This window comes from Rhinolophus sinicus, linkage group LG14 (genome assembly GCF_036562045.2).
Source record: "Rhinolophus sinicus isolate RSC01 linkage group LG14, ASM3656204v1, whole genome shotgun sequence".
NCBI lineage: Eukaryota > Metazoa > Chordata > Mammalia > Chiroptera > Rhinolophidae > Rhinolophus > Rhinolophus sinicus.
This window is the reverse complement of record NC_133763.1, coordinates 47,144,526-47,160,637: the sequence shown is the minus strand read 5'-3', so window position 1 is coordinate 47,160,637 and position 16,112 is coordinate 47,144,526. Positions and strand designations below refer to the sequence as shown.

Here is a 16,112-nt window from a genome sequence, read left to right as displayed (position 1 = left end):
GAGTCCTCGGCTGGCCTGAGCTGGCTGCAGAAACATGAGGAAGGGGCTGCTGGGAATAACAGATCATGGGGGTGCAGAGGGTGGCCCAGACGTCTGAACCTTGTTCTCACTTAACATGTACATGACAGTTGCTGGCTCTCGTCTGTAGTCATTTGCATCCAGAAACCCTCTTTTAGCCTTCATGCAATGCAAGGAGGAATAGTAAGCATTTAGTCTTCCAGGTCAAACAAGAATTCGGTGAAAGAAAGATTTTGCACTCCACCAGAATTGACAGGCTCTTTAAGGTTAGTGCAACTTTACTGAGCTTTTGCTGCTGACATAACCATCGCCTCTGGCACTACAGACAGGAAAGGCAAGGAAGACAGGAAGAAAACCAAGGCCACCAGAAACCCAGGAACACAAGAACAAATCTCTTCTTAAAGACTGGATCATTAACTCACTGGACTTCTGACCGGTGAATCACTAGATCATATAACCATGACTTTGGTTCCAGTTCTGTGGCCTTTGAGAGATCCTAGGAGGCCAGAGCCATGCAAAATCTTTAATTCTACATTATGAAATTGTAGGCTTTTGTTCTGGGTCAACTTGGCGAAGTTGGAACTACATTTCCCAGAATCCTCTTCCCTATGCAGTTCCGGGTCAGTTCGACAGAACAGTAGTGCATTTGAGACTTGGGAAGTGGAAGGGCAGCAGGAGCCACTATGCTCTGGTTAAAGGTGGTGAGACAGATGCACAGGTGTGAGTGGGCACCAGTGTGACCTTGCTCTTCTTTCTGTTCTTTCTTCCCAGTTGCTATCCTTACTGACAAATGCCCCCAGATCACCATTTGCTTGGCGGCAAATCAGAAGTGGTAGCTATGAAAAGGCAATTACCCTTCCACAGACTCCCTCGCCAGGCCCCCTTTGTAGTCCCTCCCTGCCGGGGTCCCAGATTCCTCTGCAACCTCCACCTTGCCCACCTCCAAAGGTGCTTCAGGAGGGCTGACTAATGGCTTCCCCCGGGTCCTCCAGCTCCCCTTTTCTGGCCTTGACTTTCCCCAGCTCCTCCCAATTGTGTAAAGTCTAATTCTTCTCATAAATGCCTTAGTCCATAATATTTATAGAGGCTCTGCTTCTCTGATGGAACCCTAACTGACACCGTGAGCCAAGTATTGAACAGACAGCTTTGCCCTCAAGGACGCGGTAATTGACGAAACCTACCTTACATTTACAGCACTGCTTTACAGTTTATAAATCCTGTTCACATCATTTAATACTCAACCTTAAGAGGACTAAATGAGCAAACTGAGGTTCTGAGATGTCAAAGACCAACAAAAAGATGCAAAAACATTGTGAGGCGATCTGAACTGATGAGTAACCCAAATAACTCACCAAATATCACATGATTTAAAGAATTCTCTGTCTAGGGACCAGAGACAGAAAAGGCTGAGCCAAGATCAATCCAGAGGATTATTTTAGAGCTTCCTATAAACTTAACAGCTGCTAGAGGCCCAAGCACTGCCCAGCATCCCTCACTGCTCAGCCATTTTCAAGCTTCTCCGTGTTCGAACTTGGCCAACACAGTCTGCCAAGTTCTGTGGGAACACCTGGTCCTGCTTTTAGCCTCTAGTTTAACGAGAATGCGGGATTCATATAGGACTTAAACTTCCATCTGGGCATGAAAGGCACCTGAGACAACTGGTGCTGAAACTCTCCCCCACTCCTTACCTTGGGCAGCTTTGTCTTGTCTCCCCCCTATTTTACTGTCTCCCAACGAGGCCTTACGCCTGCCCTTGACATTTACAGATGCCATGAGTGAATGGCGGTCCATGACCAGCTACCCCAAGGAGGCCCAGGAAGGAGAGCGGTGTCGCAGTTTGACCTGAACAGAAAAAGACTCTGGGTGCACGTGCCCTTTAAGGAAAGGACTTTAACTCTATCAATCTGGTATCTCATTCCTTCATTCAGCAGTTCTTTACTGCACACCTACTGTGTGCAGAACGACATCGTCAGGCAAGGTGATGGGCGAACACCCAGCTAAGCGTCAGAGTCGAGAAGGATGGAACGTTGTGGCAGCTTCATAGAGAAGGTGGGAAGAACGAGTCCTCAAACAATGAGAATCTTTTAAAATATCACGGAAATAAAGGGCATGAGGGACTTGGAGCATTCTAGGGAGGACAGAACCGGAAAAAATGGACCAACTCACCCACAGCATCATGCTTAAATTCCTTCAGGTGACAGTCGAAGCTCTTTACACTCTTAGGACTTTCTCTCCAGTCTCAACGCTTGCCCTCTGAAGACTCTACAACTCAACCCCATATTCCAGCCATTAAAAAAAATAACAAATTGTCTTCATGCAAGACCAGCACACTTTTATAAATAGGTGTATTCCTTTAGCCATATTCTTTCTTCCGTCTGCCTGAAACAAATAACCCACCCCTTCTCTACCAGACAAACACCGACTGGTCGTCAAGACTTAATGAGCTCGGATGCATCCACCTTGCAGATGGCTTTCCTGATGCTCCCCCAGGCTCAGTCCGCAGCTCCAGGCAGAGTTCAGAATGAGCTTGCTGAGGTCAACTGGGCATGGCTGCCCTGATCACCCCGAGCTGGGATGGTCTGCCTCCCTCGCTGGACTGTGAGTCCCCCGAAGGGGCAGACGGCTCTCTGCTCGTCATCACCTTCACAGCCCAGCAACATGCGTGGTGAGGTCATGACTGCACCACTTCTGTCTCACTGAGCTTCCACAAACTCGGATTTTAGAGCCGGCATTGATCTTCAGACCAGCATCTGGGTGGGATAATAGGAGAAACTTAATCTCACTTATATACCAGAAATGGCCCCTCATCGATGAATTTTCAAAAAAGCTCTTTGCTAAGCTCATCACAGAAAGGGAACAGCATGTGGTGAGAGCAGCCATAACACACATCAATCTAGATGCCGTTCTCAGCACCCCAGGAAGTGATATAATCTCAATATCCCAAACCTCAAATTTTGCCACAGCAGATTTATTACCACTCACTCTCCTTTGGGGCTAGAGAAGCCAACGACCCAGGTCCTTCGGATCCTTATACAAGATCCCCAACCCAGACATGCTACTAACGCCTAAAACTATATACAGGTAGAGGGGAGAGACAGGTGGTATGCACACAGGTGTAGAGGATTGTCAGGTGTCTCACCTTTCCTGCGAGAACACCTCTGTCTAAACTAGCCCACAATGTTCTCCCTTTTCTCTGAATTTTTAGCATTTCTTCTAACAATCCTTGGACACTTCTGTGACACCAGCTCTCTTTCTGTGTGTATGTCATGCCTCCACATCTAGACAGGCAGCTACGGGAGTCAAGGGACGGTGTCTATGCCCCTCAAGAGATCTAGAACAAGGCCTGGCACCAGGGAGGTAATAACTAGTCGTTGCAAACTAGGCAGACAGCGGGACGAGGTCCATGCCACAGGCAGCAGCATCCCTGCCCCAGCCCGACGTGGCCAGAGCAGGCTGCTTGCTAGAACAGTGATGACAGGCGGCAGATCTGTGGTTTGGACTAACTAGCTCAACCACAGGGCACGCGGAGCATGCACTGGAAATGCAGAAGTCTGCTTCTCCACACTGCGAACAAGCAAGAGGAGGCCCAGGAAGGCAGCGATGCCAGTTGGGGATGGGAGAGGCTGTGTCAACCCCACAAAGGGAGGAAGGGGTGGAGGGAGCAGAGAGACAATGAAGAGAACCCATGACTTGTTTATCTCCCACACCAGCTGCCAAGGAGACAAGAAACAGAAAATCACACGAGGAAGAATGGAGACATTCTCATCCTTCCTTTTTCACGGGCGGACTCCACTTCTTCCTACTCTACCCCGCAAACCTCTGTCTTAGAAATGAAGTCACAAGAAATTCGTGCGGTAACACTATGGTAGTAACAAAAAAGGACAGGAAGCACACATACCAAAGATAGTCACTTCTGCCCCCTTTATGACGTAAGGTCCATCACACAGATTTTACATAGGTATTGCATATATGTCGGACATTGTCTCTATTATAGATGTATATGTATATGTGAAATACACCCAAGTGTTTTCGAACCACATAAATTAATTTAATCATTCCAAGACACGAATTCCTGGACACTGGGATAAACAAAAATAGACATGATCCTACTTTCATGGCGCTCACCGTCTGGGGTAAGAAGGACCAACACTCATTCTAATAACCTGATCATTAGAAATCGATGGCTGTGCTCTGAAGGCACGTGGCTCAATGACAGCCCACGACAAAGGGACGGGCACAGGCTGGTCCGTGCTACCGCCGGCAGCACCCCGGGGTCTGCACGTGTCCTCCTCTCTCCAGGGAAAGTAAGGCTGGACTTGAGCTCCAAATGGAAATCATTCCAAGACAATAGAAAAACAAAAGGGGGGGCAACACAGGCATAGAATGTACAGTCGTTTCTAAGGGTGTGGAGCGAGGGGTCCTTGGGAAAACTTCAAGGGGAGTCATCAAAATTTGATGACGGGCTCAGTTTTCCCATTTCTTTGTGCTGAGGCCCAAATGCCTTCACGGAACATACTGGACAGAACAGAGACCTTGACGTCTCACCGCCATTTTCTTAGGATCAAACTCAGATCCCACTGCGTGGCCACCCCCTTAGGCCTGTGGAGCCCCAAGAGTGCAACTGGGCAGTACATGCCACCTTGTTCCCTCTGTGACACTCCAGAGGGGCGGGAACAGAGACCTCCCGCAGGTACTTACGAGCTAGGTATGACACCAGCTTTCTGGGACTCATCCTGACGCTTCGGATGAAACTTGTTTGTGGGATAAATTGTTATTAAAGTGGGACTCTGATGACTAGACCACATGATTGCGTAAAGCTCGTTTCCATAGAAAAACATCTAAAATTGCCCATCGTTCCTCTCCAACGTCCCTGTGTCTCTTATTCAGTAATAGTCCTTTGAAGAAATGCTCCGATGAACTACCTAAGGGGAATATCAGTAATTGTTTTAGGAGCCGTCTTCCTTGTAAGAAACAACCAAAAATAGGATGATGGCCTGATGTATCACCTTAATGTAGCAGGCGAGCTTCCTCTGAGCCCCCGCAGACCTCACCAGCCTCACACGTGTGGGCTCTTAGCTGCTCTGCGGGCACTGAGGATGTGCCAACACCTTTCAGGGTGACTTTGCTCACATTCTTCCTCTCCACCAACCTCCCCTCCTCCGAGTTTAATATCCACACCCCCTGAGGCCTCTCTTACTGCTCCAGCTTAAGTCAGCTAATCCCCACATGAAACGCCAGCCCCCACACACTGATCTACTCCCACCTCTGAGCAACTGGCGCTGGTCATTTTCATACCTGAAATGCTTTCCCTGCTCCCGGCTCAAACCACGTTCCTATCCCACCTGCTCCACGAAGACTTTCCATAATAACAGCTCCAGGCCCCCGTTTTATCCCCATCATTCCGACAGCCCCATATGCACAGCTCTCCAGTAATTCATCCACTCAGATGTTTCAAATGCGCCAACGATCCATTCTGCTGTTCAGTTTTAAGGGGTTCCGTTTCCACGGTGGACTCCGTTTCCTAATTCCTGTGTCACCTCCCCCAGTGTCAGAAACATGGTAAATACTCCCTCCATGCTGCGGAAGTATTAAAAAAAAACATGACCACGAGGAAAAGTAGGGATGTCTTGCCCTGCGGTGTAGGGTAATAGCTGGGTGCGTTTGTGACTTCGACCAACGAGACGGCTCTGGGCGAGGCACTGTGCTCTCCACTCAGAACTTACTGTATGGGTGTCTCGATCAAAGATGATGGACTCCACTGCCTTCTAACAAATAAGAAAACATTTGGATGTGCCAGCCTTCAGAAAATGGAAACATGAATAGCTCTGCCAAACGTAGTTTTTGTGTTTTAACTCCTCCCTGCAGCATAAACAGAGCAGCAGAACACCGGACAGACAACAAAGCAGCTAAGAGTCTGTTCGTAGACCATTCTAAGGGGCAGGGCATTTAGAAAGCACTGTCCATCCCTTTACCTCCAGAACCGCCAAAGACAGCCATTCCCAACAGCCGAGCATTCACACCTAGAAGGTTCTCGACAAGCCTCAAAACTGTCTGCACCCAAGACGAGGGAGACAGCTTCCCTGGGTCACCAGTCACTGCACCTTGAAGGAGCCATGATACAGTGGAGGCCAACATCGTAAACACAGGTTCCTAGAAATATGGAGGTTTTCCAGATTGTAGCCTTTCGTTGGCATTGCGTCCAACATCATTTTGAACCTTTCCCTTTCAGACCAAGAGAATGAAAAGGAAGAAAGTCCCCAATCATTGAGAATGCATGTCTTAGTCAGTTAAGGCTACTGATGGGTGACATCTGAATTTCAACTCTCCTACCCTTCAGGAAGGAGGTGGAAAATCCAAAGGTGGTGGTAACATTTGGACACATCCGAAGATGTCTGTGTCTCTTCTCGCTGTGGTCTTGGGGGTGTTAGGAAAAGGAGAGCCTGTGATACGTCACCGTCTGCCAGGCTCTTCCCTAGACCTGAGGACTAAATGTGGAAGAAAACCCAAGTTGGGGGCTGAGCCTTGATAACTCGACCCCCACTTACTCACAGCTTGATAACCTCAATAAAACATGCCAAAAAATCAGTAATAAGAAGGTCTGTCATCTAGAAGCACCTTCTTGGTTCTACTGTTTCTGTGACTTTTCCCAGAAGTCCATCTGAAAGCACAGTTAGCCTGGTGGCAGGGGGACCTCCATAACCCAGAGAATCATGGGGAAAGATGCCAGTTTCACAGCACAGGAAATGGGCTGCAAGGAGGAAGTAGTTGCTGATACAGTGACAGAATGACAAACAATTCCCAGAGCCCTCCGCGGCCCCTACCGCCCTGTGGTGGAGAGACGCCAGGCAGGTGAGAGATAAGAGGGACAGGCTGCAGACAGGAGGAACGCTGGGAAAGATGGGCGAGGAGCCAAGGCTGGACCAAGCAGCCCATATGGCCAACAGCAGGGGTCAGTGTGGACTCAAAGAGTTCGCGATGGAAGAGGGCCTTTGAGATTGGCTAGCCCGGCCCCTTACATCACAGAGGCTGAGAGCTACTCAGCAACTTGTCCAAGGTCACAACACTAATGAGTGGAAGATCAAGGGCCAGAATCCAAGCCCAGTGTTTTAAAAGGCGAGGAAACAAACATTATCACACTTTGGCCCAGTCAGATATTAGAGGTAAATTGGCCAAAATGACGTCAGAGGTGATAACTCTGGATAAGTGTTCATTTGGGCTACTGCCCGCCCAGCCTACCACCCCTCAGATTTCCACTTCCAAGACCCTACATACACAAGTTACCTCTCTGGATCCTTCCCTCCTCCCTTCCTGGCCCACCCACTCCCTGTGCCTCTGAATCTGCTTTTTAACCCTCATCACGTCCTCTAGTCCCTCCAACCTTCTGTGATTTATCAGGCCTTCCAGCTCCATCACCTGCTCATCCCACCTACAAATCTTGGCCACCTGTCACAGCTCCTTACAGATTCCTGCATCCCTCATCCTTCCACCATCATCGCATGGAGAGGTCACACCACATCCCTCCCTTGCTCCCAGGCTGCCAAACTTGGTGGGATTAAGTCAGGACACCAGGCTGACTGCCTCCACTCCAGAGCTGAGCTGACCCCTCCTTCATGGCTAACGCCACCTGCCACATTCCCACAGAGCCCAGCCCAGCCCCATGCTCCTCTCTCTGGCTCTGACTCTGACCAGGGCCATGGCCTCAGCGTTCACCCAGGAAGCCCAGGCCACCAAATAACCTGTGTGTCAAGCACTCTTCCAGACTAGGGTTTGTCCGACTTCAGCATGCATTCGAAACCCCTGAAGACCTGGTTACAATGCAGACTAAGCCCTGAGGTTCTCCCAGGTACTGCGGAGGCAGAGGCGGCTGGCCCCCAGGCCCCACTTTGAGTAGCAAAGTTCTACGGATTTACATACATGAAGTGTAATGTTTGCATTTCTTTTAGATATGTTATTTTAATCTTCATGACAAACCTGCAAGAGAGGTATCAGTTCCATTTTACAGCTGTAGAAACTGGGGATCAGGGAGGTAAAGAAACCTGTCCAAGTTTCACTTTGCTAGAGGGCAGGAGGCCGATTCCAGAGCCTGAGCCCTACTCTTTCTTTGCATAAGTGGTTTTCAAGAGCAGAAATAGTTTAGATACACACATATAATGCTTTGTTTGTCATTATCATTCTGGTTTTTCAGCAGCATTCGGTCAATCCCTCTTTAACAAATCTACTTGCACCCTTCTCTGCTTGGTTTCTGACAGAGGCTCTCCTGGTTCCTCGCCCTGACCACTCCGTCCAGATCTCTGCCTTCCACTTCCTGTCTGCTAATTGTACGCATTCCCAAGACCTTGCCCTGGACCCTCACCTCCATCATCCAGGTGGTGTTGCACTTTCTGGGGACACCACCAACCATAAGCCTGGTGCATCCTGCCCCCCCCCCCTTGGAGGGGAGACATGCGTCACCTCTGTTTACCACAGAATCCCCAGCACTCAGAACAATGCCTGGCCTGGGGTACTTAGCACTCTCGCAATATTTCCTGAATGAGTAAGTGAGCTACTCGCCATGTCACCAAGCTTCTCAATTTCCATCTGAAAACAGCTCATCCTAAGGCCAGGTTGGGGCTGAAGGGCTAGGGTTCACCAAGTAAAACAGATACCTGCCAACCTCCGTCAAATCACAGGGCACACAGGAAGGGGTCATACCTGTATGGCTTGCAGGGTAAACATGGCTTCTGGTTTAGAGGCATCTCTGACCTGCAGGATCCAGGGGATGAGGACATCAGCATCACGACACACCTACAACCCACCTGAAACCCATGTGGGTCCCTTACCATGGCCAGAAAGCTAGGAAGTTCTGGCCCAGTCTAGCTCTAAATAAGAACACGGGAGAGCCATTACCAGATGTGCTTGTCTTGGTCACTTTTAAGGTCTGAGAAGTAACCCATCTGTCTGCACATGTGCCTCTATTTTATTAGGATTCAAAGATAGCACCCATCCTGAAATGTGCCCTGCACCCTTAAGCCAAGTTCATCCTACACAGAGCAACACTAGCCAGTCCCCTGAAATATCCTGAGTGATGTAAATGCTTTCACGTTCCAGCTGCTTATAAAGGTGCAAAGCAGGATGCAATTAAGGTCCCACGCCATCATACTTAAATTTGAATCACGCTGCTTAGTGACTCCATAGTCTCACACAAACACTTAGAGAGCACGGTGGAGAAATCAGCATTCGAAGGACACAAACGGGTATGCAGAGCCATTATCGCTGGTCGACTAAAATCGCATTGCTGGTCCGGGATAGCGTTAACTTCCGGGTCTAATTCTGTTGCTTCACAAACACTCCAGTTGGTGTGGGGGGGAGAAATATTCAAGATTTCAAAAACCACTGACTGTGCCAACTACAGCACTTGCCCTTTCCTAGAAGATAAATTATGAACAATTTTTGCCAGTTCTAGTTATTTTCCCAAAGCAGAGAGTCAAATGGCCTTGCTCGCCTGTCTTGAAGAAACCAATGCAATTAAACGGAATAGCTATGAACGGCCGTGACAGCGTCCCCCAACTTCACCTGATAAAGTGAGATGCAGTCACACACTGACAGACAAGCACACACCTTATTTAACTGGCAGACACAGCGCCAAGATGAAAATGTACATTCAATCGATGGGGTAAAAATCCATTCAACACTCGTCACTAAAACAAAATAGCCATATAAATGCCGACTAGCCTGAATGCCTAGCAAGCAATGAGCACCAACAACGAGAGTCCCTATTCAGCAGGCTAATAAGAATAATTATAGCCAGGGCAGGCATTAATCAGCTTGGCAGAGGCAGGAATTCTGTTAACAAGGCTAAAATGAGGGCCAAGGAATCTCAGAAGGCCATAGCATTTCAAAGACCGTTAGGCTGGATGAATTCACCAGGGTTCCTGCTGCCAGGCTTCCCGCGTCAGCGCTGTCTGGAGAGAGCAGCATTTCGGGTCCTGTCCTCAGAGAAGGTGCGGTGACCTACGAGGGCGTGCAGAGTCGCCCCATCTGTGAGGTGCATCCTGGCACAGTCTGCTCAGGAATTGGGCGTGAGCTGCACTCACCCCACCCACCCCCCGCCCCAGACCCTCTTAACTAGAATGGTACTTTTGCTTTCAAACCACTATCACCTCTTTTCACCTCACTAACCTCAAGCAATACACAGCATAAGGTTATGGTGACGATCCACCAACTTTCCCTTAGTAGAGGCAGAATGGAGTCCTGGGATCAAATCTTGGCTCTGCCATGAAGCAGCTGAAAGACTCTGGACAAGTTCCTTAACTCTTTTTTTCCCTTAACTTTTCTTGGCATCAGTTTCCTCATCAGTAATATGAAGAAAACACTGGTACCTTTCTCAAAATGTTGCTGTGAGGAGTAAGGAAGAGAATATACGTACAAGCTTGACGTTGGATCTGCCCATCCTCTATACACAGCTGCTATTTTAACTCTGTGCCTATTAGGCGCCGAGCCCTGCATAGAAACTCTGAGAAAAGAACAAACCAAACGTTCAGTATACAGACACACGTCCATTAGCTATGAGTGCTGTGCCTGGGCAGTGGGAGGGTGGGCACTTTTTTTTTTACTTTATATCCTTTATAATACAGAGACTGCTACCTATTCCGTCAAATCTGTTCTCACCCTCCTTAGGACCAGGCACACGGCTGCCAGGCTACTCTGCATTTCTCAGCTTCCCTTGCAGCTAGTGTGGCATGGACTGAATTTTCTCGAATGGAATGTGTGCAGAAATGATGTGTGCCACTTCCACGCTTGGCCAAGAAGCCTCCATACCTATTCCTCTATGCGCTTTCACCGTTTATGGAGCTGGAAAGATTATGGTGACAACCAAAGTGACCTTAGAAAGCACAGTTGAAAACAGCAGAACTGCCATCAGCCTGGGAGCGGCTGTGTAGAGCAGGGAGGGATCCCACCAACCTTTTCATCAAAACATCCCCTGGAGACTGTTAGGAAGGACACGTCGATTGTTTGAACCTCTTTGCTTTGAGTCTGTTGGAGCAGTTTAGCCTGCCTAATTAACATAATACCATCTATGTTATGTGAATTTTAAACTATCGGTGTAATACTTTTGTCGCTTAACAACTACTTCAATGGATTTGCAAATATTTTTCAAAAGATACATTTTTTCAGAATATCATAACCCCTTTCCACAATCTTCATACCTTCCACTTTCTAATTCATGCTGCACCCAGTGAGGATTTACTCTCCTCAGATGGCCATGGTGTCTTAATCTCACCCTGAAAACTTTCAATGGGTACCCATTATCCACAGATAAAACGAGACATACATACACATATATGTGTACATGTACATATGTGTGTATATATACCTATATGTGTATATACATACATATATGTGTATACACACACATACACACAGAGGTCGGACTACCATGTTTCTCTGAAAATAAGACCTAGCCGGACAATCAGCTCTAATGCATCTTTTGGAGCAAAAATTAATATAAGACCCGGTCTTATTTTACTATAAGACTGGGTCTTATATAATAATCATATAACATAATATAATACAAGGTCTTATTTTACTATAAGACTGGGTCTTATATAAGATGCGGTTTTATATTAATTTTTGCTCCAAAAGACGCATTAGAGCTGATTGTCTGGCTAGGTCTTACTTTTAGGGAAACACGGTATTCAGTTCGCAAACTTGTTGTAATGATGGTGCAATCTTTTTGATATCAGAGAGATTATTCATTACGAACTTGTATCAACTGGACAAACGGTTAACCAAGTTGACTATTTGGAAGTGCTGAAAAGGCTGTGTGAAAAAGTTAGATGACCTGAACTTTTCACCAACAATTCATGGCTCTTGCATCACGACAATGCACCAGCTCACATGGCACTGTCTGTGAGGGAGTTTTTAGTCAGTAAACAAATAACTGTACTGGAACACCCTCCCTCCTCACCTGATCTGGCCCCCAATCACTTCTTTCTTTACCCGAAGACAAAGGAAATATTGAAAGGAAGACATTTTGATGACATTCAGGACATCAAGGATAATATGATGACAGCTCTGATGGCCAGAAGAGTTTCAAAATTGCTTTGAAGGGTGGACTAGAGACTGGCATCGGTGCACAGCTTCCCAAGGGGAGTACTTCAAAGGTGACCATAGTGATATTTAGCAATGAGGCATGTAGCACGTTTAGTAGGATGAGTTCGCAAACTTAATTTTCAAACCTCACATATAGCTTCACAGAAAATATTTACTGAACACCTACTATGTGCCAGTCACCCTATAGGGATACTACAGTGAACAAGACCAACATGGCCCTTGCCCCCCAGGGGTACAATCAGGGTGGGGATTTAGACCATGACACACAATTACATACAGTGAGCGAGATAAGTGCTATGATAAAGAAGTACAGGCTGCCTGGCAGCACCCATAGGCCAACAAACCCACCCCTCGTGGTCCAGACTTTTCAGCACAGCACAACCATCTTTCAGAATCCACCCAAAATCCTCCCCTCACGTCCTCCTCCTTCCACCTCCAGTTACATGGAGCTCCCTCGTCATTTCTGAAGGAGCCCTGTACCCTCACTCACCCACACTTGATGCCTTTCCCCAGAGCCTGGGATGTTCTTCTACCCTTTCTTCCAAAATACTAATTGTCCTCAAGGCTCAGCTCAAATGTCACCTCTTAGGAAAATCAGCCCCAATCCCAAGTCAAAACGACTCCTCCTCTTCCTTGCTTCCTATCAGCACGTAGTGTCTATGTCAGGTATTTCATTATCTTTAGTCAGTTGTTTTATTATCTGTCCTCCCCCAGCCACCCCCACCACTCAGGGAGGCATTTGTCTGGGACACCCGTATGGATTCCTATGGGTATTTGAGAAATGCGATCTTGAATGCACAAACAAGACAGGTCAGACATAGGCAGACATATGAAGTTGTTGTGATGGTGATAGACTTAGCAAAGCTTCATGCAGGCAGTTGAGTTTTAGGGGGGAAAGGAAATACCCAGGCAAGAGGAGAGAAGCAGGAGAGGCGTTGCGAGGCCAAGCGGCATGGAAGAGCCAGGAGGCTCACAAATGTTCTACGTAAAGGAGAGCAAACAGGTTACTTAGAATGAAGTGTCTGAATCAAGACAGAAGACCAGAGGGGCGAGAACACAAGGGGAAGCATATCTTTATAAAAAGTCCTAAAAAAAACAAACCAGCGCACAAAGGCAGGACCCCCAAAGCTGATCCTTTAGGAAAATGATGAACTTAGAAGGGAGGCTGGTGGAAAGAGTCAACCAGGAAGATGTCAGAAGTGAACGGTGTGGGGAAGTATCACATCTTGGGCTAGAATAGTAGCTGTAGAAACAGGAAGGACGGGAAAAAGCTGGAGTTTGCACTATGGGAAAAGCCACAGAACTGAGGGACAGAGTGAACATGGAGGTCAAAGAAAGTGACAGCAAGATTATGCCCAGGTTGCAACACGAGAGGAAAGACGATCTTGCTTATCAACACATTACGTTTCAGGAATCAGGACAGTGCTAGAGTGGAACAATAGGGAGGCCTTCCCGAAGGTCAGACTGAAGCCATACTGAGTGAGATTCCGTGGGGACAGAGTTATCAGGTTCAAGTTCAGGGACCTGTTAGGGGATAAGACATTGGCTGGTGACACCACAGACATTACCCGTGTGAGGTTAACATGAGATGCCCAGTCAGGGCAGGATACACTGGTATATAATGAAGATTTCCCCAAGCTGTGCTTCCTCCATTTGTTTTTGCTTTGCCACTTCTATTTTCTCCCTTTGCCCTTTCTTCTCTCCGTTTTTTTCCCTTATCATAGCTATTCAAGGGCTTTTTTTTTTTTTCAAACGTCTACCTTTAGTGATACACAGGTTGTGACCTGCACACCTCTAGGGGGAGTCATTCTCACACAGACTATAAAGTGAATAGCAGTTCCCAGAGTTGTGCAGTGCACAGTCTGTGCAACCATCAGCCATGGCCCTGTTTGACCCAAACACATGAGCCCATTAACTATTATGGACTATCATCAGCAGTGCGAAACAAACGATCTTACAAGGGTCCCAGAGTGAAAAGAAAAGAATAAAAGCCCTCAGATCTGAGATCACAGAAGAGAGGCTTCAAAACTAAGTGAAAGATCTGGAAGCTTTCTGCAAATGGTGGCAGCTAAAACAATGTGGCTGGATAAACTCTCTGGGGGAGTGCGTTCCAGAAAACCCCTCGGAGGCGAAGAGAACACAGTAGCAGCAGAAAGCCTGGCCCACCAGCAGCAAGAGGCGTGGGGGTTGGGACAGTGGGCGCCCTGGAGCCATCAGGATGGGAGCGGCTGTGGAGCTCCTCCACTGGGACCCTCAGACCATAAATGCAGAGTAGTCATTTACCCCGTGTGCAGCTGGGGCCTGGAAGGGACAGACACCCCACACCACCCACTCTGCAAAAGATTCTGATCTGCCTTCTCCAAAGGCTTGGAAGGAAACCGGTGGTCAGGTAACAGCATTCTTTCTCTTCTGACACAGACCAAAAGGATTCAAGAATATCAAAGCACATAAGGGTCAGCCCTGGGGCACCACGGTGGGCACTTAATAAACAGATGTATTTCTGTGGCTGATTCCCACATGGTTATGTTAATACACTAAGACAACGATATGTATCTACTTGGAAGATGGTGTCTGTATGTATAGAGTAAAAGGAATATGAAGAGAAAAAAACCCACCAAAGATTCCTTGGGTTGGGGGAGGGCATTGGGCCAATTCATCAAGAGGCACGGAGGTTTGGGAAGGGTGGAAGACAGGGGACAGGAAAGGCAGGAAAAGTAACAGGTAGGAAAAGTTGGAGAAGCCAAGCCTCCTAGGTCTTTGTGTGTCAATATGGAGCTAGGCAGTTTCCAGAAGAAATACAGGAAAAGACTGAGGCAGAAGCTCTAACCACAGCCAACATGACAGAAGGACTCGCACACTGATTTCTATTGTAGCGCTCTGGGCCACCTCGTGACCTTCGTAGAAGGAAGTTGGTGGATTCCCTCGCTTCCCAAGAAAGGTAACTCATCCTGGGTTTGTGTGTGAGGAGCGAGTCGGCGGGTCTCGACTACCGCCAGGCAGATCAAAGGCGCATATTTCCGCTCCCGAGCTGGGGACACTGGCCGGGGACCGCAGGCACCTTCCGGGCCGGAGATCAAGGTGAGCCCGGCTCCTGGCGGCCAACAGGTAGGGAGGGCTGGGGGCAGCGGGTCACGAGCCACTCCCCCCGCACGTGTGGGGGGCGAGGCTCGGCCTGGCGACGCGGGGACAGGTACCCCGCGCGCTGCCGGGCCGGATTCGCGCCCGGCTCCCGGAGGCCCCGCGGTCATTCCCCGCCGGGCCGCGCCGCCCGCGTACCCCGGTCGGGTCTCCCGGGAGTGGCCCCGGCACCCTCGGCGCCCCAGGCCGCGCGCTGCAGCCGCGCCCCGCCGAACCCCCAGGGCCCCACGGTCCCCCGCGCCCCGCCAAGCCCCGCGCGCACTCACCCAGCGACAACAGCGCCAGCAGCAGCGGCCTGGGCGCCAGGCGCCCCATGCTCGCCGGGCGGGAGGGACTCTCCGCCTCCGCCTCCTTCCCCGCCGCCTCTCCTCCTCCTCCTCCTCCAGCTCCGGCTGCTCCAGAGTCGGCGCTCCTCCGCCTGGGCCGCGCGCCTGCTCCGCTCTCCTCGCCAGCCGAGCAATCCCAGCGCTGGGCGGACGTGCGCCCCTCGCTCCCGCCGGTCCGCCTACCTCCTCCCCGCCCTCCTCCGGCCGGCCGGGCCCCGGGAGCCGGGCGCCAGAGCCGCCCCGCTGCGCCTCGCCAGCAGCCCCGGCCGCTTCCCGAAAGCAAAAGGGAAGAACCGCAGCGCCCGCCCGCCCGCCCGCGCCTCCCATCGGGCGCTTTGCCAGCAACAAACACAAACTTTCCCAAGCCCCTCCCCGCTCCAGGTAACGGAGCGAGCGCCGGGCCCGCCCGCTTAAAGGGGAGGAGGCGGCCGAGCCCACCCAGCTCTCCCCTCGGGCTCCCGCCCCACGACAAACTTTCCTCCGACCTTTAAAAGTTGGCCTTGGAAAGACTCTTCTGGAAATCGCATCGCTTTAGCT

The 16,112-nt window shown here is 49.4% G+C and overlaps 1 protein-coding gene and 1 long non-coding RNA gene across 2 annotated transcripts in view; one reads left to right on the top strand and one right to left on the bottom strand.

Annotated features, from left to right (window-relative positions):
- Nucleotides 1-15,660, bottom strand: part of PTGFRN (prostaglandin F2 receptor inhibitor) — a 69,397-nt gene extending 53,737 nt beyond the window's left edge. The window contains exon 1 of the mRNA XM_019730614.2: nt 15,516-15,660. Coding sequence (XP_019586173.2) covers nt 15,516-15,564 — 49 coding nt within the window. The 5' untranslated portion in view covers nt 15,565-15,660. The remainder of the gene's footprint in view (nt 1-15,515) is intronic.
- On the top strand, nt 14,964-15,860 carry LOC141568452 (uncharacterized). Its single transcript, XR_012491581.1, has 2 exons — nt 14,964-15,216; nt 15,636-15,860. It is a non-coding gene; the product is annotated as an uncharacterized LOC141568452 (long non-coding RNA).
- Nucleotides 15,861-16,112: the final 252 nt, after the last annotated feature.